This window comes from Myxine glutinosa, chromosome 4 (assembly GCF_964187855.1).
Source record: "Myxine glutinosa chromosome 4, kmMyxGlut1.1, whole genome shotgun sequence".
Lineage (NCBI taxonomy): Eukaryota > Metazoa > Chordata > Myxini > Myxiniformes > Myxinidae > Myxine > Myxine glutinosa.
Genome location: NC_136264.1, coordinates 9,419,334 through 9,446,377, shown reverse-complemented (window position 1 = coordinate 9,446,377; position 27,044 = coordinate 9,419,334). Strand labels below are relative to the sequence as shown.

The 27,044-nt window shown below is 49.2% G+C and overlaps 1 protein-coding gene across 1 annotated transcript in view; it reads left to right on the top strand.

The window, feature by feature from the left end:
* LOC137412978 (thioredoxin reductase 1, cytoplasmic-like) overlaps nucleotides 1-23,645 on the top strand; it is a 110,936-nt gene extending 87,291 nt beyond the window's left edge. Inside the window, exon 16 of the mRNA XM_068098338.2 lies at nucleotides 22,868-23,645. Coding sequence (XP_067954439.2) covers nucleotides 22,868-22,930 — 63 coding nt within the window. The 3' untranslated portion in view covers nucleotides 22,931-23,645. The remainder of the gene's footprint in view (nucleotides 1-22,867) is intronic.
* The last annotated feature ends 3,399 nt before the right edge of the window (nucleotides 23,646-27,044 follow it).

Sequence of the window (27,044 nt, the reverse complement as noted above, 5' to 3'; positions counted from 1 at the left end):
TTGAACTAACAACCACCCTCAGGAGAGCCAGGAAAGAATATCTCTCCGTTCTCAAGACCGAACTCTCTTATCTGTCTCCCTCTTCCAAATCCTGGTGGCGTCTGGTCAAATCCGTTTCTGGTGTTTGTTCCCCCTCCATCCCCTCCCTTACCTCAAACGGCTACACAGCTGACTCCGCACGTGAAAAAGCTGAATGCCTCAACTCTGTGTTTGCCTCTAAATCTTGTGTCCCAAACCCATCCCTCTCTGTACCCACCATACCCAGTCGTACCCTGCTGCTCCTGGACTCCGTGTCCTTTCCTCCTGACAAGGTGGAAAAGTTTCTGTCAACCCTCGACTCTGATTCTGCAACTGGACCCGACGGCATCAGCCCACGGGTCCTAAAATCCTGCTCTGCTGCTCTATCTCACCCTCTCTCTGTTCTCTTCACCCTCTCTTTTGCTCAAGGTCAACTGCCATCTGCTTGGAAATCAGCCAACATCACCGCTTTGCACAAAAAAGGTGCAAAAACAGATCCTAGCAACTACAGACCAATCAGCCTTCTCCCAATTATCAGCAAAGTCATGGAATCCATCATTGCTTCTGATATGAAATCTTTCCTCTTCTCCAATGGCTTGATCTCTGATCATCAATTTGGTTTCAGACCAGGTCACTCTACTCTGGACATGCTGCTTCTGCTGTCTCAACAATGGATGGAGGTCCTCAATGCCAAACAGGAAATTAGAGCTGTCTCCCTCGACATATCACGTGCCTTCGACACGGTCTGGCACCCCGCTCTGCTCACCAAACTCTCCTCCTTTGGTATCCATGGAAATCTCCACGCATGGCTGGCGGACTTCCTCTCTAGTCGTCGTCAACGTGTGGCCCTGAATGGGTTTCTCTCATCTCCTCTTCCTGTTCAGGCTGGAGTTCCCCAAGGCAGTGTTCTGGGCCCCGTGCTTTTTCTGGTCTTCATCAATGATCTCTCTGACTCTCTCGAAAATCCTCTCTATCTCTTTGCTGATGACTCCACTCTCTGCCGCTCCATTCCTCTTCCCTCAGATCGGCAGTCTGCTGCCTCCTCACTCTCTGAAGACCTGGACAAAATCACAGACTGGTCAAACAAGTGGAACATGTCTTTCAATCCTGACAAATCTCACACTCTTACTATGTCTCTCCGAAAAGATCGACTGGACAACCCTCCCATCTACTTTCTCAACAATCCTCTCCAAGAAGTTCTGTCGCTCAAGATTTTGGGTCTCACTATCTGCCATGATCTTTCTTGGGAAAACCACATTTCCAAGCTGGCCTCCAAAGCCAGTCGCCGACTGGGCATCCTCCGTCGTGCGAAGTCCTTCCTCGGCACACCTGAGCTCCTCACCACATACAAGGCTTTCATCCGCAGCTCAATGGAATACTGTTCTCCCCTATGGGCCGGTGTTCCTGCCTCACACCTAGCTCGGCTTCACGCTGTTGAAACCAAAGCTTTCAGAATTATTGGAATCTCCCGCGATGAAGCTATCTCTGAGGGCCTTTCACTCACTCACCGCAGGCAGGTAGGTGGTCTTTCTGTCTTCTACCGACTCCTCTCCGGCCTTGCACCCCCAGCTCTCTCTGTGCTCTGTCCCCCAAATATTCCTACAGGTCGCACAAGATCTGTCAGCAACCCTCTGATGGTTAAACTGCCGAAATCTCGGCTCTCCGCTCACCTTCACTCTTTCATTCCTCTTTTCTCCCGCCTCTGGAACAAACTACCTCACTCCCTTCAATCCCACTCCTCCCTCCAGGTCTTTAAAACAGCTGTTCACCACCATCTCTTATCTTCCCCCATCCAAAACCTTGATCTTTTCTACCCCCGCTAATTCACCCCAGATCCACCTTGTTTGAAATTCCAACTTCTTTCCTGTAAGTCCTGGCAGGGTCCATATGTTTTATACCTCTCCCACTGCCCCCTTCCCACGCCCCCCCCCCCCCAAAGCCCTCGCCCTCTCTCAGATCTCTCGATGTCTCCATGTCTCTCGGTCCCTGCTCTCAAATGTTGTGTTTGTGTCCTTCCCCCTCTCTCCCCATCTTGTCTACCGCTCCCTATGTTATATGTTTTATGTGTCGGTTTGTCTTTCTGTGTGATTAATGTTCGCTCTTTCACGAGCCTCGAACTTGTATACAAAAAAAAAAAAAAAAAAAAAAAAAAAAAAAAAAAAAAAAACAGGGCTGGAATGGTGCGTTCCTCCAAATCCTCCATCACCATGTTGGCAATCACAGCCGATACTGGGGAACCCATGGCGGTGCCATAAACCTGCTTGTAATATACCTCATTAAATACAAAGTCGGTGGAAGAGAGGCAGGTAGAACACCTGTGGGATGAGCTTGGGAGACGCGTAGTTGGCAGGGCCTGGACACGGGCTGCTTCAGACATTGAGGACTGAGTGGGACAGAATCCAGCAGCAATCCATCCAAAGACTGGTAGGCAGTATACGCCGATGATGCACTGCCGGTATCCAAAGCTAAGCAGATCATGCAGGCAACAGGACGGAGGTTTCTTCGTTTGCGCATTTCAAACTGCCACCATCGCCTCGCTAAACGGTATGACCAGGTGCAACGGTTGGCTCGTACTATTGCGCCAAGACTACCTGTCGAGTTATGGGACTGAATACAACGGAGAGCTCACATTCGCGGAGCACACTCGGACATCGGTGGGGAAACGACATCAACGAAAGTTCACAGCATTGGTTGATGAAACCACACATCGCATGACTCCCGTCGTTGACGTGAACATTCTTCGGAACCCGATGGGTGGTTAACCGGTCGAGTACGCAGCTCTCGGAGGCACAAACCAGCTTGTTGCAGAAGGGCCTTAATTTTCCATCACTCACCGATTTGTTCCGAAAGACACCATTGTATCACGGGTGGAATCTGCGATGATGAATCTTGATAACACCACCAAGAACGAAATCAGATCACGAGTGGCTGCTGTTTTACTTCGCCCTCCGCAATTTTCACGCAACAATTTCAATTTGGACCCGAAAGAACAACAAGCTTTACGAGAGTTACGCAACATGGATGACGTGGTGTTCTTACCAGCGGACAAAGGACGGGCAACGGTGCTCATGGATCGTCTTGTATACACGAACAAAATGCAGGATATGTTGGCGGACCAAAGTACTTATGAACGGTTAACCGCAGATCCAACGAAGGAGGAACGAAGGTTAAACTCAATGCTTTCCAGATTAAAAGCGACTGGGAGATTATCAGCTGCGGCATACAAACGGCTGTACAGCTGTAAGGGCGTGGCTCCCAGGGCATACGGGCTACCGAAAGTGCACAAAGAGGGATTTCCGCTACGGTTAATCGTTTCCTGTATTAATGGTCCATCATATGCGCTATCCAAGTTTTTGGCAAACATTTTGAAGCATTTGGTGGGGACAACAGAGCGAACCGTGCACAATAGCACAGCATTTGCTGAAAGAGTGAAGCAGCTCACCATCGAGGCACACGAGACCATGGTTTCGTTTGATGTTGTGTCTTTATTTACCAATGTGCCCATAGCCCTGGCGATTGAGGTGGCAGACCGGCGTTTGATGGAGGATGATCGATGGAAAGAGACTGCGGGAGCTTTAAGCCCGATGGACGTCTGCGACATGCTTTCTACCTGCCTCTCTTCTACCTACTTTGTATTTAATGAGGTATATTACAAGCAGGTTTATGGCACCGCCATGGGTTCCCCGGTATCGGCTGTGATTGCCAACATGGTGATGGAGGATTTGGAGGAACGCACCATTCCAGCCCTGTTAGTGCAACCACGTGTTTGGTTCCGGTACGTGGATGACACATTTGTCATCTGTCATTCTGATGAGGTGGGCATCATCCATGAGACAATAAATAAAACTTTTTCCTCCATTAATTTCACCTTTTGAAGAGGAGAAAAATGGAGCCCTTCCCTTCCTGGATACACTCGTAGCAAGGGATCCCAAAGGACCCTTAAAGGTAACGGTGTACAGAAAACTTACACACACTGATCGCTACCTTGATTTCAATTCTTTGCCATCCAATGGAACACAAAAGATCGGTGGTGCACACCCTCTCAAAAAGAGCACGTGATTTACCATCTACCTTTGAAGACAAGATGAGTGAGGTGGACCATCTTCAAAATGTGTTAAGGGCAAATGGCTATCCTGACAGCTTGCTACCCAACAGGAAAACGATAAGGGCTTCCCCACACAACAGGCTGAGACCGCTGAGAACAACCAAAGGGTTTGTGTGTTCTCCCTTTTGTACCGGGGGTTTCACAGAGGGTCGGCAGAATTTTGAAATCGGCAGGAGTGAGGGTGAGTTTCACACCTGTTTTCACCCTTCGCCAAGCCCTTATGAGGGTCAAGGACAAGCTTCCGAGGAAGGATAGGTCAGGGGTGGTATACGTGGTGCCCTGTGGTTGTGGAGCTGAGTATGTGGGTGAAACCGGGAGGACCTTAGGTCAACGTATTGCTGAACACCAAAAAGCATTTGAATGTAATTATCCTAGCAGATCTGCTATTGCCAAACACGGCCTTAAGGAAGGCCACACACCCTTATGGGATAGGGTTGATATTTTGGGCTCCACACCCAACAGAAACAGAAGACGTGTTTTGGAGGCTTGGCACACACAAGAAACTGTTACCTCGATCACACAAGAGGTCGTTGACTTACCGGTAGCTTTTGACCCACTCTTGTGTAAACGAAGCAGGCATTCCGTACTTTGAACAATGAGTCCACATAATATATCACACAAGGTTTTATTCGGACAATTTGCCCCCTCCCACCTCCAATCCCTCCAAACCACCCCTCTCCCACACCCCCCCTCCACTTCCAACCCCCTCTGGTTCCCCCCCCCCTCCATGTTATCCCCCCTAAAACCAACCTCCTTCCCGCATTCACCTTTACCGCATAGGGCCACATGTGATGATCTTGATCATATGACAATTTTATTTTGTCTTAAAAATTTTGGCTTTAATATATTTACAGTTTTAATTTAATTTACAATTTAATTGTTTGCAAGTTTAACTTTTGATTAAATGTAATGATTGTTCCGGATTTTCTCAACACTTGAGTTATAATCCAGCATTGCTTACAGGATTATTTTGAGCTGTTAATATGCGGTTGATTTTTGAATTTGGTCGGTAACGTCTCCGTTCACGAGAGCGGTGTGATACGGTTTCATTGGCTGTCCAGCATTGCCCACCCCACTTTGCAGAAACCCCGCCCACTTTGCATATAAGGGGATGTTGAGATGATTTTATCACTCTTGAGGAAGATTAACGGAGGCGTGTGGCTTCACATGTTGTTAATCGAAACGTTGTCATTGTTTGTTCAATTAAAGGTTGGAGATCTTACCATGGAGTCATTTTATATATATATATATATATATATATATATTGTTATATATATATATATATATATATATATATATTGTTACGGACACGACTTATTGAGATGTTATGCTGGGCCGAGCGGAATGGCCGCCGTGTTCGCACAAGTTACCCGATTATACTCGAACGTTGGCCGAATCGCGCTACGCTAGATCAATGAAGGAAAGGACACAACGGCTGGGTTAAATGACAAGACACCAGGGGTACAGTTCTCAAGACCTCCGGAGGAGGTTATAATATGGGTTTGCAGAATGTTTAGATTACACGGACAAGAGGTACAGCACAGAAAGGTGGGCACTTAAACACGGTCTTATCTTAGCCCCGACAGACCACAGATAAACGGGACAAGACTGACTCACACAGGGATTGATGGCAAGGAGGGGCAGGTAGTCGATGGCTCAAGGTGCACCTTGGCTCAGGGGCAGAATCGACCCGGTCCGGTCCAGAGAGGCGGGAGGTATCCAGCGCTTGGAGGTGGCGACTTCTCTCTCCAAGCTGGGGGCGCATCTGACGTCACCTCCGGTAAGTGGCTGCGTATATCCAGCGGGGAGTGACACGCCCTCGGCTCGTTAGCTCCGCCCCAGATGGAATCGGCCCGCCGCTTCTTATTAGGTGCGGGGGGTTACCGGGCTCCGCCCTTGACGAGGAGCTGACAGTCAGCCCCTTCGTGGTAACCCCGTCGGAGCACATGGGCAATGGCGGCTAACCAAGCCGGAGTGAGGACGCCCACTCGCCGCCGCGCCGCCCCCGCTGTTGTTGTAGTTGTTGTTGTTGTTGTAGTTCCATGAGGAAGAGATGCGGGGAGGTATTGGGAGGTCCTAAACTTGCTAACGGTGCCATACAATCACATTCTGGTGCAACGAAGAGTCAGAATTAATGGAAACGAGTCCTTAACTGACATACACTAAGAATAACTCGCAAGATGTCCTATAGTTGTCTACGTGAGATGCGGTGAACCTGGGCACGACATTTAATGGGGGAAAAAGGGGAAGGTCGGGGCTACAGAGTGTTATTTACAGACGATGGGACTAGGGAATGGGGGATTGGGGATAGTTGGGGAGTAGTGGGGAAATAGGGGAATATTTACAAGCGGATATGGATGGAGGCCAAATCCCATATCCGCAACATTGCACCCTTCTCTACCTCGGGGCGTCCCGGCCCGATAAATTTTTACCTACGTTAGTGTGGCACTCAGATGTAGTTCCCTCTACTATTAACTCTACCCTGAGTGCGACAGTTTTACAGATGTTCACAAATGAGTAAATATGTCCCCCTGCGACGTTGCACCCTTCTCCTTACAGAAACACACCCACAGGATAACCGAATCGCGGAAAGAATTCTCAAACTAAACATACAGCCGGTAGGGAGCATTATTTACATAAGACTACACTGATATTTACACTACAATCCAGGACCTGTTTTTGGAGGAACACATGCAGATGTTATGCATAGAGAGAGCACGCATGCCAGCATCGATACACCAACCCACGAGTGCTCTGTGGCCTTACGGCCTTTAATAATGTGCAGAGCACCCCTTCCAAGCACCAAAAGCACCACCCCATCATGTACAGTCAGCACCATCCGGTGCACCAATAAAGTGTTCAACAATCACCGGTGGTGTCACAGCCGGCCGATGTTCTGCCGCTGGTCTTGCCTTCCTGAAGTGCACTTGGCCTTCTGGCTTCTTTCAAAAAATAAAGAAAGGCGCCAACCGCGTCTATTTCTGTATTGTGGCCGTCAGGGGGCCAACTAAAAGTGGTTCACCTGTATGGCATAGGTGCCACGTTGACCCATAGGTCCATCAACGGGTGGTGCTTGCCCGCAAGAGAACTGCGGTCCATGGTGGGCGGCCACAAAAACTGCGGTCCATATGGTGTATCGATCCAGGCAGCAAGCAGCGAAAGTGCAGGCCCACAACTGCGGAGCCAGCACCTCTCTCTCCTCTCTCTCTGCCCCAAAGCCAGATCCTCGGAGGTGGGAGACAAAAGAAGAAGACAAGTGAGTAAGGTGGTAAGGGTGCAAAAGTGCACGCAACATAAGGTAATGCACACTGGGGGCACATGGGAACCAGGTGAGACAGGTACATTCCTACCGTACGCCCCCCCCCCCCATCAGGTAACCTACATTGCCCCTCCCTTACCCCTTACTGTATCCACAAAACACAACACTACCCATAAACATCTACTTTACAAATCAACAAACGTCCCTACTGTCTTCCCCGTTCCTCCCATAAACCAAATTCGTCTTCTCTCCCTCCTAACCAATCAAATTTGCCATTTTCAACTCTCATCAAAATTTGCCATCTCCAACTCAACATCATAATTTGCCATCACCAATTCATCATCAGTCCCTCCTAGGGAGGGAGAGATGGAATCACCCCAATGTCTCATCCACGTCGTGATGCGTCTCACAAATCCAACAGCAATTCTCCTTTCCTGCACACAGAACAAAGAAAACACAGGTGTGGAGTCATCATCACCACAGGTAAGTGGCTGCGTATGGTGCGACAGGTTCATCAATCCTAACTATTTCCTAAATGACTTTAACAACTTTACATTACCCGGGGTCTTTCTCCTGCCAAACCATTGGCCCTCTTACACTATGGGTTCTAAAAACCAATTCCCATTGACCAAACTGTGGTGCTTTTCAATTTGGGGTCTCACTCCCCCGATTCATCTCCCGGTGCCCTCGCACAATTTCTGGGCCGCGATGTGTAGCTCTCCCCGCAGGTCTACCCACCTGCACACCTCCACCACTGCAGTTGCCTCCGAGCTTACCTGCTCCTTACCCTAACCTAACTACCTGGGGAAGGCCCTCTGGCGCTCTCCCCACTCAGTGCCCTCTCTGGCACTGGGCTACCCGGGTCCGTCCTCCGGATCCTCGGGCCCCACTGACACTAACGGCTCCCAGAGCCCACCTGCGGCCTCACCTGGCCGACATCCTCACAGTGGTGGAGTGCCCAACCAACTACACACACTAACAGGCTACACGCCCAGCCATTTCCACAACACTAATGCACCCATCCACAATACCATTCTGCAACCGCACCACAAATGCCAATATCCAACCACAATTTACCTATACCCTCTACCTAACACTTACACTACCCGCCCCGGGTACTCGTGAAAGGGGTCCACTCTTCCCCCATCCACACCTTCGCACCATGCACACCACTCCGTACCACTTACTCCAACTCTCTCCACACCACTCATTCTCTGCTCCATGTATTCCACACACCTGTACTTGCACACCTGTGCTCTCACACCTGGTGCCACCTGCACCCTTCTCTCCCCAAGCGCATTCGCGCTGATCCACAACACTCACTACTCATACACTGCTCCACACTGCTCCACACACCTGTCCAGTTCTCACACAGCATCATCTCATCTAACTACTCCCCTCTGAAACTTGCGCTTCCCAGTCGTCCCTTTAAACTATTGCGCTCCCTCGTCATTATCATCCACTCTAATCTACCTGCGTCCCCACTACAGGTATCAGTCACTATCTAAACCTTAACGTTACCTAATGTCATCTTCGCTAGATCCCTATCAATATAACCTAACCCACCCGGGCTAGTTTTCACTGCCATACACCCCATAATCTATAGCGCATTTGCCCCACCTGGGAAGGGTGGCAAGGATGCCACCCTTACCCACCGGGCCCATCGCTCACTACCGATTTTGCACATCAAATTTCAACAAATCAAAAATTTGCCAATCAATACTCATCATCTGCCAATCATTACTGCCAATCCTTTGCCAATCAAATTTTGTTTTTCTCTAATTTCGGGGCCAAAACACTAACCTCATCACAGTCTACTCACTAATGCCTCTCGGTGCGCCAATTCCTGTCCAAAGCCCGGCTTCGTAAAGCCGAGCAATGAATGCTGGTTGTTTTGTGCCGGCCGCTGGATGCGTCCGGCATTCGGGGCAGGGACGGGGGCTTACCCGGGCCGAAATCCCACGCACCACCTCGGCGTGGAGCCATCCAATGGCCCGATCTCGACCTGCCGGAATGCCTCAACAAAAAGTGGTCGCCATGACGACCCTTCCTATCGGGCTGCCAGCTCCGCCTAGTGGAGCCCGGACGCGGCCGTTCCACGCGAGGCCCAGCGTGGATCGCGCACGGCGGTCCTTTCGAACCCGCCGTGGTTCGGATCCCCGCTGGTCCTCACGGCACGCGAAGCTGCCCGACGCGCACCGAGGGCCCGATTCGGCTATAAGTCGCCCTAACCGCTAAACCGGTTACCGTCGATGCTTCACCTGGACGCTTACATGCATACGCTACCCCTTTCTTGCTCATACATGCAGCCGTTTCCATGCTCCTCGTTGTACCTTCTCTAACACACCCAGGTACGCTCATTCCACTCACAGCCTTGGTCACACACCTGACCACCGAACACTTTGGCACACATTCGTCGCTCGCACACCTCACCAACACACCTCTTCGCGCCCCTTCCTCGGTCACCTCCTCTGTGACAATCACAGGTGTGCTCTCACTCGCACACCCAACCACGTGCCTCACTACCAATTCCAGCGTGCATTCCCACTCACGCTCTACCATTCCAGGTGTGCATCCTTCCATTCCAGGTGTACATCCTCGCTCACCTGTCACAACCAACTCACGCTCCTTGTCACCCTCACTACTCACCTCCATTCTTGACAGCGCACTCACCCTTACTCTTGACAGCGCACTCTTTCCTCATGCACCCGTCCGTTACACACCTCTCTCGCGCACACTCTCGCGCACACTCTCCCGTCACACCCTCTGTAACACTCACCACAGGCGTGCATTCTCCCTTTCGTTTGACAGCGCACTCTATCCCCATGCACCTGTCCGTCACACACCTTTCTCGCGCACACTCTTGCACACACTCTCCCGTCACACCCTCTGTAACACTTACCACACCGCGCTTCCATGTGCTCCCTCGCACACGCGCTACGACCGACTCACTCTCGCCAGCACCCTCACTCCTTGGCACGCACTTTTTCCTCACACACCCCAGAGTCGGACTTCCTCGCACACCTCCTTTTTCGCACACCAGACCTGTCGCACACTTCACCAACGGCCTCTCACGAACACCCGGGTCCATCTCGACCCCCAAGCTTCTTAAATCACCTGGCGCATCATACGCACGACCATATTGGTCACCACTTACACCGGGTCCTCTTCCTCTTCGCTTCTCCTCCATCACCTGCGAATCCCTCATCCGGTTAATGAGCACATCATCACGATCCGAACACAGACTTTGGACCAATTCTTTTACTTCCTCCTTTATCTCTTTCTTATCCTCTCTCCGTCGCTTCTTAATTTCGCTCACCCCTTCTTCCACTTCTTCTAATTTCTGCTTCACCTCCTTCATCTCCTCGTGCGCCCCTTTAAGTTCTTCCTCTAACTCCACTTAATTTTTTTCTATGTGCTCCCGCACCTCCCGCTCTTTAACCTCCATCACCTCTACCACTTTGTTCATTTTCCTCGTCAGGTCCTCATGTACCGTCTGACACTCTTTTTTAATTACCCCTACGTCCTTTTTCATCTCCTTCTGTGTCGATTTTAAACCCTCTATTACCGCTGTGTTCTTCTTTACCTGGTCCCCCAACTCCTTTTGTCCCACTGTCAGTTGTTCTACTCCCAGCGTCAACTCCTCTATACCCCCTTGCAATTTTACAGTCCCCTTTCTCACCTCCTTCTCCATGCGCTCCTTACAGTGCCTCACCTCCTCGCGCACTCCTCCGACCTCCTCACTCACACCTCTTCTGATCTCCTCTCCCATCACTTGCATCTCCTGCCCAGATGCCACCCTCATCTGCTCCATTTCCTCCCTGTGAGCATCCAGTTTAGTTTCTACCCCCATTCTGACCCCCTCTATCTGCTGCCCCATTTGTTTAACTTCCCTTTCCGCTTGGTCCCTCATGTCCCTCAATTTGCCTTCCATACTGTTTTCTAACCCCTCTAACCCCTTTTGCATCCCTTCCATTTGATTCTCTTGAGCGGCCATTCTGTTTTCTACCCCCATTAACCCCTCCTGTATTTCCCCTAATCTATTGTCTAATCCCTCTATTCTACTCCCTAACCCATGTTTCACCCCTTCTATCCCATTGTCTAACCCCTCTAATTTCTTGTCTAATCCCTCACCGGTACCCCTCGCTTCGTCCCTCATTACCCCCATTTGGCCCTCCAATCGCTCACCCTGAGCATCCATCCGCTTCCCCATTACCCCCATTTGGCTTCCCATTACCCCCATTTGGTTTCCCATTACTCCTAATTGCTCACTCTGAGCCCTCATTTCCTCCCTCATTTTCTCGCTATTCTGGGCCATAAGGGCCTTCATTTGTATGAAAAAAAGGTCCAAATCTACCAGCGGCGCTACTACGGTCGCGGGCGTGGGCGCCGTGGCCATGTGCGAGGCGCCATTTTGCGCGCCCGTAACCTCGTGCGCGACGACGCTATTTTGCGACTCTGCTACCCTCACTGCTTCGCTCTCCTCATGTCCCTCTATTTGGTCCTGGATCGACCCTGCCTCACTCTCCTCTACCGGAACCCAGCCGTCTTGGTCTGCCATAGCGCGACTTTCAAAATTCGGGTTTTTTTTTTTTTTTTTTGTAAAACACAATCAAATTTCGCTATTATAATTTCGAGCGCGTGAAACGCGCTCCGGGACCGATCCCACTTCCCGACACCAATTGTTACTCTAATAGTACAATTGGTGTTCCAAAATTTGGGCGAAATGAATTTAGTCCCAGGTCCGAATCCAACTCCTGACAACCAATTGTTACGGACACGACTTATTGAGATGTTATGCTGGGCCGAGCGGAATGGCCGCCGTGTTCGCACAAGTTACCCGATTATACTCGAACGTTGGCCGAATCGCGCTACGCTAGATCAATGAAGGAAAGGACACAACGGCTGGGTTAAATGACAAGACACCAGGGGTACAGTTCTCAAGACCTCCGGAGGAGGTTATAATATGGGTTTGCATTATGTTTAGATTACACGGACAAGAGGTACAGCACAGAAAGGTGGGCACTTAAACACGGTCTTATCTTAGCCCCGACAGACCACAGATAAACGGGACAAGACTGACTCACACAGGGATTGATGGCAAGGAGGGGCAGGTAGTCGATGGCTCAAGGTGCACCTTGGCTCAGGGGCAGAATCGACCCGGTCCGGTCCAGAGAGGCGGGAGGTATCCAGCGCTTGGAGGTGGCGACTTCTCTCTCCAAGCTGGGGGCACATCTGACGTCACCTCCGGTAAGTGGCTGCGTATATCCAGCGGGGAGTGACACGCCCTCGGCTCGTTAGCTCCGCCCCAGATGGAATCGGCCCGCCGCTTCTTATTAGGTGCGGGGGGTTACCGGGCTCCGCCCTTGACGAGGAGCTGACAGTCAGCCCCTTCGTGGTAACCCCGTCGGAGCACATGGGCAATGGCGGCTAACCAAGCCGGAGTGAGGACGCCCACTCCCCGCGCCGCCGCCGCACCGCCCCCGCTGTTGTTGTAGTTGTTGTTGTTGTAGTTCCATGAGGAAGAGATGCGGGGAGGTATTGGGAGGTCCTAAACTTGCTAACGGTGCCATACAATCACATTCTGGTGCAACGAAGAGTCAGAATTAATGGAAACGAGTCCTTAACTGACATAGACTAAGAATAACTAGCAAGATGTCCTATAGTTGTCTACGTGAGATGCGGTGAACCTGGGCACGACATTTAATGGGGGAAAAAGGGGAAGGTCGGGGCTACAGAGTGTTATTTACAGACGATGGGACTAGGGAATGGGGGATTGGGGATAGTTGGGGAGTAGTGGGGAAATAGGGGAATATTTACAAGCGGATATGGATGGAGGCCAAATCCCATATCCGCAACAATATATTGTGGATATGAGGATTGTGTTTTTTTATTTATTATTGCTTTATTCTGGACCCTCCTGCCTCCAGTCTGTTGTATAAAGGTCAAAGGGCGTTCCCGTAGTTAATTCCATAAAGCATACACGAAGGACACCATATATCCCTGTTCAGTAGTTATATCCTTATTATGTGTATTAGGCTAAGGATTTGTCTTCCATTAATTTAAATACTCCATTGCACCAAGTGAAATAAGAGTAGATCCCCTTTCATTCACATTCCCCTTCCAACAAATGCGAACTGTTCCCTCCGCGACTCCATTCGCCACGAGGTCGGCTTGGAGAAGAAGGGGGAGGAGCTGCCGACTCCTGGGCGTGCCCGCCCATCGTCAAGGGCGGAGCCAGAGGGCCGTGCCGACCAATCAGGGCCGAGGCGAGCCCACCGATGGGCGTGTCCTGGACACCAGCGGCTTGATCGCCTGAGGCGCTATGTAGAGCGCGCGCGAAAGCAAGAGAGGAAGTTGTTGTTGGACTAAGCAAGAGAGGAAGTTGTTGGACTGGGTTGGACTAAGAAAGAGAAGAGAGAGGAGAGAAGGGGCGAAGCGAAGCAAAGAGAGAAAGAGTCCTGGAGTTTGTGAGAGAGGGAGAGAGAACCCGTCACGCCAGACCCCCCACCAGCAGCGTTGGCTCCACCAAGCAGCTCCGACCCATTACCCCGCGCACACGACAGGATCGGTGGCATCGGCGGCCGCCGAGGTCCAGCCCGACGTCCCGTGCGGGATCAAGCTTCAGCCAGCTCCGTGCCTTCCTCCCCCTCCAGCCACCCACCTCCTTCCAGCCAATCCTGCCTGCAATTTCCCCATTCGTGTACGTGAGTTTGTTCTGTGTGTCTTGTCCCAGGGTATTAATTAAGCCTGTTTAGATAAGCTAGTATTTTCACTGTCTTTCTGGTCCGTCCCTCTTTCTGCTTTATTTTATTATCCTTCCTTCTCCTTGGTTTCTTTGATTGTGTAAATAGTAGGAATAAATTTAGTAGCATTTCAAACCTTTTTGTCTCCTTCTTCTTCTTCTCCCTCTTCTTCTTCTTCTTCACATCCGTGTCGCCTTTGTCTTTTCCCTATTGAATATCTGTGGCGCGATTTTGGCCAACGTTCAGGAATCGGGTTAGTCGGGGTAACTGTTCGGGCGCGGCGGCCATCCGCTCGGCCAATCCAGTAACATCCTAGCCGCGTCCGTAACAATTGGTGCCAGGAGCGAGAACGGACCTGAAGCGCTTAATGCGCTCAAATTACGAGTGGGCCGAAATTTGTTTTATAAAAACTTAAATTTGAAAATCGTGCCATGGACAATCAAGGCGATCGGATGCAGGTGGGGGCATTAGAAGAGGGGTTAGGGGTAACCCAGGACCACAGGGAGGAAATGGAGAACAATGAGGAGGTTCCAGGCGCGCAAAATGGTGCCCTCGCGCACGTGGATGGAGAGTCCAAAAAGGGCGGCGCCGCGGAGGGCGAGCCTGCGTTGGTGGCTGGGGACGCTGGGCAAACCGGGTTTGACCTCAGATTATTCTTGACCCAACTGAATGCAAAAATGGATAGGATGGGAAGCCAAATCGGGGGGCTCAATGGAAAAATCGGGGGGCTCGATGGAAAAATCGGGGGGCTCGATGGGAAAATCGGGGGGCTAGACAACAAATTTGGGGGTTTAGACATATTTGGGGGTTTAGACAAATTTGGGGGTTTAGACAATAAATTTGAGGGGTTAGACAACGGGATAAAAGAGGTGAAGAATGGGTTAACGGGGCTAGAAGATAAGATGGAAGGCAAATTGCAGGAGATAGGGGAGCAATCCGCCCGGCAAATCAAACAAATGGGGAACCAGATAGAGGAGGTGAAAATCGGGTTAGAAACCAAATTGGATGCCCAGAGGGATGAATTGGGACAGATGAAGGCGGCATCTACAAAAGAGATGGAGGAAATAAAGGAGGAAATAAGACGAGGTGTAAGCGAGGAGGTCTCGGGGGTACGCGAGGAGGTAAAGCGAGGTGAGAAGCATATGGAGAAAGAGGTGAGGAATAATACGGCTAGGTTACAGGGGGGCATAGAGGGTGTGACGAGGGGAGTAGAACAGCTGACAGTGGGACAAAAGGAACTCGTGGACCAAGTACAAAGGAACACTGCGGTACTAGGAGGGTTAAAGGCGACACAAAAAGAACTAAAAGACGACTTGATAGCGACGAAGAGGGAATGTCAGATGGTACGTGAGGGACTGACAACGAGATTGGACGAGGTGACAGAAGTAATGGAGACAAAGGACCGGGAGGTGAGGACGCACATAGAAACGGTCAAGGTGGCCTTAGAGGACGAAATTGAGGAGACGCACCGGGAAATAAAAGAGGTGAAGCAAAAGTTAGAGGAAGTGGAAGAGGGAGTGATTGAAATTAAGAAGAGACGGAGGGAAACTAAAAAAGAGATAAAGGAGGAGGTGATGGATTATGTACAAGGTCTGTGTTCAAATCATGATGATGTGCTCACTAACAGTAACCAAATAAAGAGTTTGCAGGTGGCAGAGGAGGTGCGGAGACGAGGTGCTGAGGTGAGTGGCGATATAATCGGCAATGTATATGGTGTGAGGGAAGCTTCAGTCGGCTTGGGGGTTGGTGTGGACCCGGGTGTTCGTGAGGCCGTTGGTAAAGTGTGCGACAGGTACGGTGTGCGGAAGAGGAGGTGTGCGAGAATGTCCGACTATGGGGTGTGAGGAAAAAGTGCGCGCCGAGGAGTGAGTGCGCCGTCGAGAGTGAGTTAGTCGTAGCGCGTGTGCGAGGAGGCACAAGGAAGCGCAGAGTGGGGAGTGTTACAGAGGATGTAACGAGGGAATGCACACCTGTGGTGAGTGTTACGGAGAGTGTAACGGGAGAGTGTGCGCAAGAGGATGTGCGAGAAAGGTGTGTAACGGACGGGTGCATGAGGGAAGAGTGCGCTGTCAAGAGTAAGGGAGAATGCACACCTGTGGTGAGTGTTACGGAGGATGTAACGGGAGAGAGTGCGCAAGAGGATGCGCGAGAAAGGTGTGTAACGGATGGGTGCATAAGGACAGAGTGCACGGTCAAGAGTAAGGGTGAATGCGCGACCGAGTGTGGTGGTGAGAGTTGAGAGTGAAACGGAGCGTGAGTTGGTTGTGGCAGGTGAGAGAGGATGTACACCTGGAATGGAAGGATGCACACCTGGAATGGTAGAGCGTGTATGGGAATGCACACTGGAGTTGGTAGTGAGGCACGTGGTTGGGTGTGCAAGTGAGCACACCTGTGGTTGTCACAGAGGAGGTGACTGAGGAGGGAGCGCGAAGAGGTGTGTTGGTGAGGTGTGCGAACGACGAGTGTGTGCAAAGGTGTGCGGTGGTCAGGTGTGTGACCAAGTCTGTAAGCGGAATGAGTGTACCTGGGTGTGTCAGGGAAGGTGCAATGACAAAGAGCATGGAGACGGCTGGATGTATGAGCAAGGAACGGGCTGCGGGGTGTGAGCATGCAAGTGGAGCATCGACGCTAACCGGGTTAGCGGTTAGAACGACGTTTAGCCGAATCGGGCCCTCGGTACGTGCCGGGCTTCGCGTGCTGCGAGGACCAGCGGGGATCCGAACCACGGCGGTTTCGAAAAACGCCATACGCGATCCACACTGGGCCTCGCTCGGAACGGTCGCGTCCGAGCTCCGCCAGGCGGAGCGGGTGATCCGGTTGGAAGGGCCGACACAGCGACCCCTTGTGGTTGCCGCGCTCCGGCCGGCCGAGATTGGGGCATCGGACGGTCCCGTGCCCCGATGGTGCGTGGAATCTCGGGCCGAGTAGACCGCCTTCCCTGCACCGAATGCCGGACGGACCCATCCGCTGGCAACGAACCACCCGCATCCATTGCTCGGCTTTACGAAGCAGAGCTTTGGAAACGAATTGGCGCACCGAGAGGATCTAGTGAGTAGACGGGTGATGATGATAGTGGTTTGGACCCGAAATTGCAAAGCAACATTTGATGATTGGCAGAGTGATGATTGGTAGTGATTGGCAAATTTTTAATTGGCTGGAATTTGGTGTGCAAAATTGGTAGTGGAAGATGCCCGATGTGGTGGGATGGCCACTTTGCCATCTCTCACAACGGGGGCAAAGGAGCACTAGATTTATGGGGTTTATGGCAGTGAAAACTAGCCTGGGAGGGTGAGGATATAGTGTGTAGGGACCTAGAAGATGACCTTAGGTAACGGTTAGATTAGGTAGTGACAATGATACCTGTAGTGGGGACGCAGGTAGATTAGTGTGGATTATAATGACGAGGGAGCGCAATAGTTTGAAGGGACGACTGGGAAGCGCAAGTTCCAGAAGGGAGTAGTTAGATGAGATGATGCCGTGTGTGTGAGGATCGAAAGTGTATTGAGCAGGGTATGAGTAACTGATTGTGATTGTGAGTAGTATTGTGATTGCACAGGTGTGCAACTGGACAGGTGGATGGAGCAGTGTATGAGTGATAGTGATGATTTGTGGTGACCAAATGGTCCAGGAAGGAAGGAGGGGGCAGGTGGCACCAGGTGTGATTGCACAGGTGTGCAACAACAGGTGAATGGAGAACAGGTGTATGGAATAAATGGTCTGGAGTATATGGAGTATTGGAATGGATGGTCGTGGAGTGAGTATGGTGGAAACTGTGGAGTGGAGTGGATGGTGCGAAGGTGTGGATGGGGGAAAGGAGGATGGACCCCATCACGAATACCCGGGGAGGGTAGTGTAAGAGTTAGGTAGAGGGTACAGGTAAATTGTGGTTGGATTTTGGCATCTGTGGTGCGTGGTGGAAGAATGGTGATTGAATGGGTGCATTAGTGTTGTGGAAATGGCTGGGCGTGTAGCCTGTTAGTGTGTGTAGTTGGTTTGGGCACTCCACCACTGTGAGGATGTCGGCCAGGTGAGGCCGCAGGTGGGCTCTGGGAGCCGGTAGAGTTGTTGTGGATGGGGCCCGAGGATCCGGAGGACGGACCCGGGTAGCCCAGTGCCAGAGGGCACCGAGGGGTGACAGAGCCAGGAGGGGCCTTCCCCAGTTAGATAGGTTAGGGTGAGGAGCTAGGTAAGCTTGGGTGGCAACTACAGTGGTGGAGGTGTACAGGTGGGTAGACCTGCTGGGAGAGCTGCACGACCCAGCCCGGAAATTGTGCAAGGGCACAGGGAGATGAATCGGGGGAGTGAGACCCCAAATTGAGAAGCACCACAGTTTGGTCAATGGGAATTGGTTTCTAGAACCCATAGTGTAAGTTGGCCAATGGATTGGCAGGGAAAGACCCCGGGTAGTGTAAAGTGTGTTAAAGTCAATTAGAAGGTAGTTAGGATTAAGATCTCCTCGCACCATCTACATCCACTCACCTGAGGTGACGTAACTCCACACCATGCCATGTTTTATTATTTTTATTGATGCAAATGTTTGGAATGTGAGGCGCATCATGACGTGGGTGTGACATTGTGCTTTGTGTTCCATCTCTTCCTCCTTATGAGGATTGATGATGAATTGGTGATGGCAAATTTTGGCTTAAAGGGATTGAACCAACGAATTTGGAGTAGGGGAAATATGGGGAAGACGTGACGTTAGCGACGAATTTGTAAAGGTGTAGATTTTGTAAATATGGGGTAAGGGCAAGGGTAGAGTAGGTGACGGGGGGGGGGGGGGGTGACGTACGGTAGGGACGAGCTTTCTCACTTCGCTCTCCGTACGCACTTCGCCTTGCATTGCCTGTATTGATGTGTACCCTTGTGACCTTACCCCTCGCTCATCTGTCTTTTCCCCCCTTGTCTCCCACATGAGGACCTGTGCGCAACTGGGCGCCGAGGGGAGCGTGCTTGAGTCCACCATTGTGCGCCCGAAACTCCCGGAACCAGCTGTCTGCATCGATGCACCACCTTATGGACCACATGTCTGTGGCTGAGCACCACTTATGGACCCCATGGGTTGGGGCATGGCCCCTCTGCTGGAACCGGCCATGAAGGCCCGAAATCTTGCTGGTGGACCTTGGTCACAGGGCACCTATGCCCCACAGGTGAACCACACTAGTCGGCCCTGTGGGCCATAAATAAATAAAAATGGACGCGTTGGGTGCATTTTATTATTGGAAATAGGCCGCCAGCAAAGAAGATGACATCAGGAAGATGGCAATAGCCAGCAGAGGGAGCTGAAGAGCAAGAGACCACCAGCAGGGTTAGGGGTTGTTTGGTTATTTTTATTGAGAACTGTGGTGACTGTGCACCGATTGGTGCTTGATGGTGTATTGATGCAGAGCAGACTGTCCCCCCCCCACCCCCCCCCCAAAAGAACAATCACAGGTCCTGGGTTCGTTTTGTAAATAAAATAGCGTCGTTGTAAATAATGCGCCCCCACCGTAAATGTATAGTTTGAAGACCATTCCGCAATTCGGTTAGTTGTGGGCGTGAATTTGTTAGGCAGGGTGCAATGGAGCAGCGGGACATATTTATTTATGTTTTAAAACTGTCACACTCAGGGTCAGGTTAAATGTAGAGGGAACTACACCTACGTGCCACACTAAAAGTTAAGGTAAGAGGCCCGGGACGTGCCTAAGAGGAGGAGGGTGCAGTGTTGTGGATATGAGGATTGTGTTTTTTTTTTTTTATTGCTTTATTCTGGACCCTCCTGCCTCCAGTCTGTTGTATAAAGGTCAAAGGGCGTTCCCGTAGTTAATTCCATAAAGCATACACGGACACCATATATCCCTGTTCAGTAGTTATATCCTTATTATGTGTCTTAGGCTAAGGATTTGTCTTCCATTAATTTAAATACTCCATTGCACCAAGTGAAATAAGAGTAGATCCCCTTTCATTCACATTCCCCTTCCAACAAATGCCAACTGTTCCCTCCGCGACTCCATTCGCCACGAGGTCGGCTTGGAGAAGAAGGGGGAGGAGTTGCCGACTCCTGGGCGTGCCCGCCCATCGTCATCAAGGGCGGAGCCAGAGGGCCGTGCCGACCAATCAGGGCCGAGGCGAGCCCACCGATGGGCGTGTCCTGGACACCAGTGGCTTGATCGCCTGAGGCGCTATATAGAGCGCGCGCGAAAGCAAGAGAGGAAGTTGTTGTTGGACTAAGCAAGAGAGGACTGTGTTGGACTAAGAGTTGGACTAAGCAAGAGAGGAAGTTGTTGGACTGGGTTGGACTAAGAAAGAGAGAAGAGAGAGAAGAGAGAGGAGAGAAGGGGTGAAGCGAAGCAAAGAGAGAAAGAGTCCTGGAGTTTGTGAGAGAGGGAGAGAGAACCCGTCATGCCAGACCCCCCACCAGCAGCGTTGGCTCCACCAAGCAGCTCCGACCCGTTACCCCGCGCACACGACAGGATCGGCGGCCGTCGAGGTCCAGCCCGACGTCCCGTGCGGGATCAAGCTTCAACCAGCTCCGTGCCCTCCTCCCCCTCCAGCCACCCACCTCCTTCCAGCCAATCCTGCCTGCAATTTCCCCATTCGTGTACGTGAGTTTGTTCTGTGTGTCTTGTCCCAGGGTATTAATTAAGCCTGTTTAGATAAGCTAGTATTTTCACTGTCTTTCTGGTCCGTCCCTCTTTCTGCTTTATTTTATTATCCTCTTCTCCTTGGTTTCTTTGATTGTGTAAATAGTAGGAATAAATTTAGTAGCATTTCAAACCTTTTTGTCTCCTTCCTCTTCTTCTTCTTCTTCTTCTTCTTCACATCCGTCGCGCCTTTGTCTTTTCCCTATGAATATCTGTGGCGCGATTTTGGCCAACATTCAGGAATTGGGTTAGTCGGGGTAACTGTTCGGGCGCGGCGGCCAACCGCTCGGCCAATCCAGTAACATCCTAGCCGCGTCCGTAACAATATATATATATATATATATATATATATATATATATATATATATATATATATATATATATATATATATATATATATAAAAGAGATTTGTTTGTTTGTCTGCACGCGCAAATCTCCTGAACGGTGAAAGATAGGAGGAAATCACAAACAAAAAATGTCGGGACAGGCCCCAGGAAGGTTATAGGCTAGGTGGCGAGGCCGCCTCAGCCGCGCTGGGCCCATTTCACAATTAAAACCTGAGCTGAATTAGTCGTCAATCTCTACAGCCATGAGTAAAAGCTGAATTATAGTTGTAAATTCATTCAAAAAGAACCCGGGCAACACCGGGTGCTTTCAGCCAGTCTTCAATAAATGATGAAATCCTCTGTGGCAGGAATAGGATATGCTGTATTTGGAATAATGGAATGAAAGGTCTTCGATGCATGACAGACAGGATCACCATTGCAGAAGGTTCTGGCAGCCCAGCAGTCACCATGACAACCGGTTAGTCAAATTGCAGCAAAGACTCGCAAAGGATCAACCTGTATGCAGAGCACAGCAAGATGGAATCTCTTCCACTCCACAATTTCCTGGTTGTTTGTGAAGATTTCAATGCAGAGATGGGTCACTTGTTAAGAAATTCGTATTGCAGTAAAACATGTCTTTTGACACTTCCCTCTACTGCACCTCATGCGATTGGCCAGGGAAAGTTTTTGGCTCGTCTTTAATGAACAAGCTGCTGAGGTTTGTAATTTGTTCAGGGTTCTCGTATTGCTGGCCGAAGGAGTTCTATTATTGGTACGATTTAAGTTTATTCATGTGAGGTCCTTTCTGCCGATCGGAGTGTCTTGAGACGGGAAGGATGTGGAAAAAGCAGAGGACAATAAACCAGCAAATGTCGGAAAGCTAAAAGGCCATTAGACCTTGGGCCAACGTTATCCGTCTGTGATAACTGTGGAAGGGATTGCCATTCGAGTCGGCCTTTACTGCCACGAGAGACCATGTTTAACCCAGAAGTTAACCTCCCAAGAACCCAGATCCTCCCAAGATGCAATGGTCTCCCAAGATGGACGGGTGCCTATCTAAGGATGAGCACGTCTCTAGGAATTCGTAAATTGTTATAACTAGCCTACTCTGTTAATGACGCTGGGATCTTGTGATGTCCACCAGCTAATGCTGGCAGACGAGACTCCCAGCTTGATTGCCATCCGAGGGACTGCACACCCTGATGCATCGCTATACCTCCAGCAAAGCACCAATCAGAATTTAGTCGGGACATGGCTCTAACCCAGACCAGACCGCTATCAGCTAAGTGTGCCACCATCGGCCCAAATCCTTTTTTATTCATTGGAGTTTGCTTCTCATGAAACTATGGCTTCAAGAAAAGGAAACTTGGCCATGTATAACCTAAACCAATAGCACCAAATGTCATTTGGATTATATTTTGGCATGGAATAACACTGAGGATTGAATTGTACAAGAACTGATGGGTCAGATCAGAGGATTGACAGCAAATGTGTGAGCCTTTCAGTACCTAAGCTGTATGGGCATAAGCTTCAGACCAAAAAAAGAAAACCTTTCCAAAAACAGTGTGTGAATAAATAGTGTTCGGTTTTGGGCTGTTCTGCTTTGCTATTTCAACCTTAAACATCTTGTGAAGTTACAAAATCGTGTCACTTTTTTAAAATGTTGTTTTAACTTGGAAGTTTTGCTCTGTATGACCGTTAGGCCACGATTGGAGATTGGCTGTCCCATAATTGCTGGTGTACATGTTGAAGTAAACTCACCCAACATTTATTCCTTTGTTTTCATTTGTAGATCTTCACCACTCTGAGCGTCACCAAACGCTCAGGGCACACTACTGAAGTGACCGGCTGCTGAGGTTAAGCCCTGCTGTACCTTGCCGGATGTTCACTGGCCTTGACTCTTGCCCTTGTAGGGTGAGGGGTACAAGCGCCAGTGCCTGGCAACACAGCGGGGGTGAAGTCTCATTTCTGATGACGTTTGCTGCAAGCAGCGACGTGTGACTGCTCCGACCATGTTGACTTCGGTCCACTCGGATTCAGTACAGTCGCATTTATGAAACCTCAGCCAATAAACCTTTCGGTAGGCCTGGCTAGGATGATTGCTCTGCGGCAAGTTCATTCTGTTGAATTTGACGTTGTTTTGCTTCTTTCTCCCTTCCTCGCTTCAGCTTGTTTCAGAATTTTGTTACTTCCATCTTTTCTATTATTTCTTATTTAAGACAGCCATTTCGATTTGATCAGCCATTGCTGCTTTACATGTGGAACTCGACTGTAACTTTAGGTCAAGCTAAAAAAAAAAATTCCTATTTACGATTTGGTAACTAGAAGGTTGTGGGAATCAAGCTTGTTGTTTTGCAGTTTAGGGTCTTTTGTTTCGATAAATGATTGATTTGATGGTGGTCCCCCCAATCAAATATCACCTTTCGTTTTTGAACTTTAATTTGCAGAAGATGCGTGAATGAAATTGACATGAAAGTGTAAAAGCTTTTTCTATATTCCTGGTAGAAATGCATCTGGTTGGGGTAGGTGATGGTATAATGAGCATTGAAAATAAATGTTGTGTATTACAATTATTTTGTAAAAGTATCCTCTATCTTCGATTCCTGGACCTAATGGTACACCAGTTTATTATTTTTAAAAATTTCAACACGCATTGGGATGGGCAGGATCACCATTGCAGAGGTTTCTGGCAGGATCAACGCTTGCCTGGTCAATAATTCCTGTTGCTTTTCATCATATAGATTTGACAAAAACATTTTTTGTATGTAGTGTCAAAGCTTGAAGAAATGTTGGAATGGATTAAACAAAAAAATGGGGAAGAAATGGGGGGAGATGGAGAGGAAAACATACCAACATTACAGACGAGACTTAGAAATAAGGGATGCAGAGAAGAATTAGGGTGAAAGGTTGACAAAATGGACACAACTCTAACATCTCAAGCCCAACAGTTGAATAAAAACAGAACCTGGAAGAACTGGGGTAGAGTCCCTGTATATAGAGTTCTGTCAACTCAAATTTGGACGCCATTTTGTGTCTAAGTGTGTCGGATTAGATATACATGTACATTCGCGATATGGGGTGATATATTCTAAACCTGCTTTAAAAATTTTTACTACACATATTTAGTCTTATTATTACATACAGGTGATATTTGTTTTGTCAAAAACTCAGCTATTGCCGTGAAAAAGAGCTGTGTGGTGATATTAAAAGTGGTATGGCAATGCATATTACAAGCCAACACTGCATATAAGAGCTAACATTATAAGTAAGACAAACCAATGCTGTCGTTCTCTGAATTTTAATAACTTTTAGAAAGGAGTGTGGGCATATCCAATATTTTTTAAAGGGTGCCGAGAGCAATTCCGGTGTAGGACTTCCAGCCGACATATAGTCTAACACACTTAAAACAAATTCTGTACGTGGTATTGCCATATTTCTATAGTGTACAACTTTAGTTTTATCGACATTTATATTCAATTTCCATTGTAATGATTTAACAAGCTGCAAGTCAGCTTCTGTCTCTGACATAAGGAAAACGTCATCGGCATCTAGTAAGATTGAAACGTTCATTTATTACTACACCCTTGCCCAGAACTCTGATGGATATTGCCTGATCGATTAATATGTTTCATAGCTGGCGACTTAATTAACACTTAATTTTCGACTGCGCCAAGCCGTAATTAAACAGAGAAAAAACTTTTAAAAATACCTGCAGTGTGCACGGTTTGTCGAGTCGAACAGATATGGAAAAGTACAGATACGACGTCGTATTCACCATAACTTGTTTAATTTCACCAGGAACACGATGAGGCCAACACAGTAAACATTCAGTACAAAACTTAGTTCATACATTCAGTACAGAACATGATTCGTACATTCAGACCGTAAGAAAACTCTGCCCGTAATACAACACTCTGACCAGACCAACACTTCATCCCACTACGTTCACTCCTCACAAGTGAAACTCATCACTACTCCGTTCACTCCTCACAAGTGAAACTCATCACTACTCCGTTCACTCCTCACAAGTGAGACTCATCACTACTCCGTTCACTCCTCACAAGTGAGACTCATCACTACTCCGTTCACTCCTCACAAGTGAGACTCATCACTACTCCGTTCACTCCTCACAAGTGAGACTCATCACTACTCTGTTCACTCATCACAAGTGAAACATCACTACTCCGTTCACTCCTCACAAGTGACTCATCACTACTCTGTTCACTCCTTACAAGTGAGACACCATCACTACTCCGTTCACTCCTCACAAGTGACTCATCACTGCTCCGTTCATTCCTCACAAGTGAAAAAGTACAGTGACATTGCCCGCAGACTACCCAACCGCAGACCAGGCAATGTCACTGTACCGGGACATTTCATCAATCAATGACGATATGCGGTCCGCTAGGACTACCCGAAAAAAATTGAGCAGGGTTCTTCCCACGGAAATGCATTTTTGGTCAGCTCCTTGAAGATTATAAACAAACACAAATCACTTCCCTTTAAAAGGGTTTTCAACGGACAGACAACCAAAAAAAAACCGAGCAGATAGAATTGCTTTTGAACATCGATCATCAAGCGGCGTGGGCCTACCTGGCAGAGTCTCGAGGAGTCGATCGCTTTCCAGCTCTTTCGTCTGACTTTCGCTTCCCAAATTTGTCTTCTGACTTTATCACTTGGAAATCTATACATCTTATATTTCCCAGATTGGTTTGAACAACCAAAAGCAGAACAACCAGTCATTTTGTTTGGCAATAAACAACATTCCCGTACCAAGCTGACGTTCACGCACGGTTAAGTTAGACACAAAATGGCGCCACGAAATCACGTGACCAGAAATCTCGGGTCAGCGCATGGCGCAACTCTCTTTATACAGGGACTCTAAACTGGGGTGGTGAGGGTTAATAGAGCTAGAAAAGGGCCCAGTTTCTGCCCTAAACTCAAAGGGCTGGTGGCATGGCTGAACTCATAAAGCACATTTAGCACAAAAGAAAGGTAAGAATATGAAATAAAGGTCAAACGTGATGTAGTTATTATTTTTTTCAACACACATTGGGATGGGCAGGATCACCATTGCAGAGGTTTCTGGCAGGATCAACGTTTCCACAGACATGAATTAATTATCAATGCATATTTTCATTGAAATTTAATCACTTCACATGTATTCTAAACACTGAATGTGGGAATAACTATGCGTTGTTAAGCATTTATTAACCTCTTGGAACAATATCCACAACACTACACCCACATACACTACATGACCAAAAGTATGTGGACACCCGAACATCTCATTCCAAAATCATGGGCATTAATATGGAGTTGGTCCCCCCCTTTGCTGCTATAACAGCCTCGACTCTTCTGGGAAGGCTTTCCACTAGATGTTGGAACATTGCTGCGATTTGCTTCCATTCAGCCACAAGAGCATTAGTGAGGTCAGGCACTGATGTTGGCCGATTTTGCCTGGCTCGCGGTCGGCGTTCCAATTCATCCCAAAGGTGTTCGATGGGGTTGCGGTCAAGGCTCTGTGCAGGCCAGTCAAGTTCTTTCACACCGATCTCGACAAACCATTTCTGTGTGGACCTCGTTTTGTTCATGGGGCCATTGCCAAGCTGAAACAGGAAGGGGCCTTCCCCAAACTGTTGCCACAAGGTTGGAAGCACAAAATCGTCTGGAATGTCATTGTACGCTGTAGTGTTAAGATTTCCCTTCACTGGAACCAAGGGGCCTAGCCCGAACCATGAAAAACAGCCCCAGACCATTATTTCTTCTCCACCAAACTTTACAGTTGGCACTATGCATTCGGGCAGGTAGCGTTCTTCTGGCATCTGCCAATCCCAGATTCGTCCGTCGGACTGCCGGATGGTGAAGCATGATTCATCACTCCAGAGAACGCGTTTCCACTGCTCCTGAGTCCAATGGCGGCGAGCTTTACACCACTCCAGCCGACGACGCGGCATTGCGCATGGTGA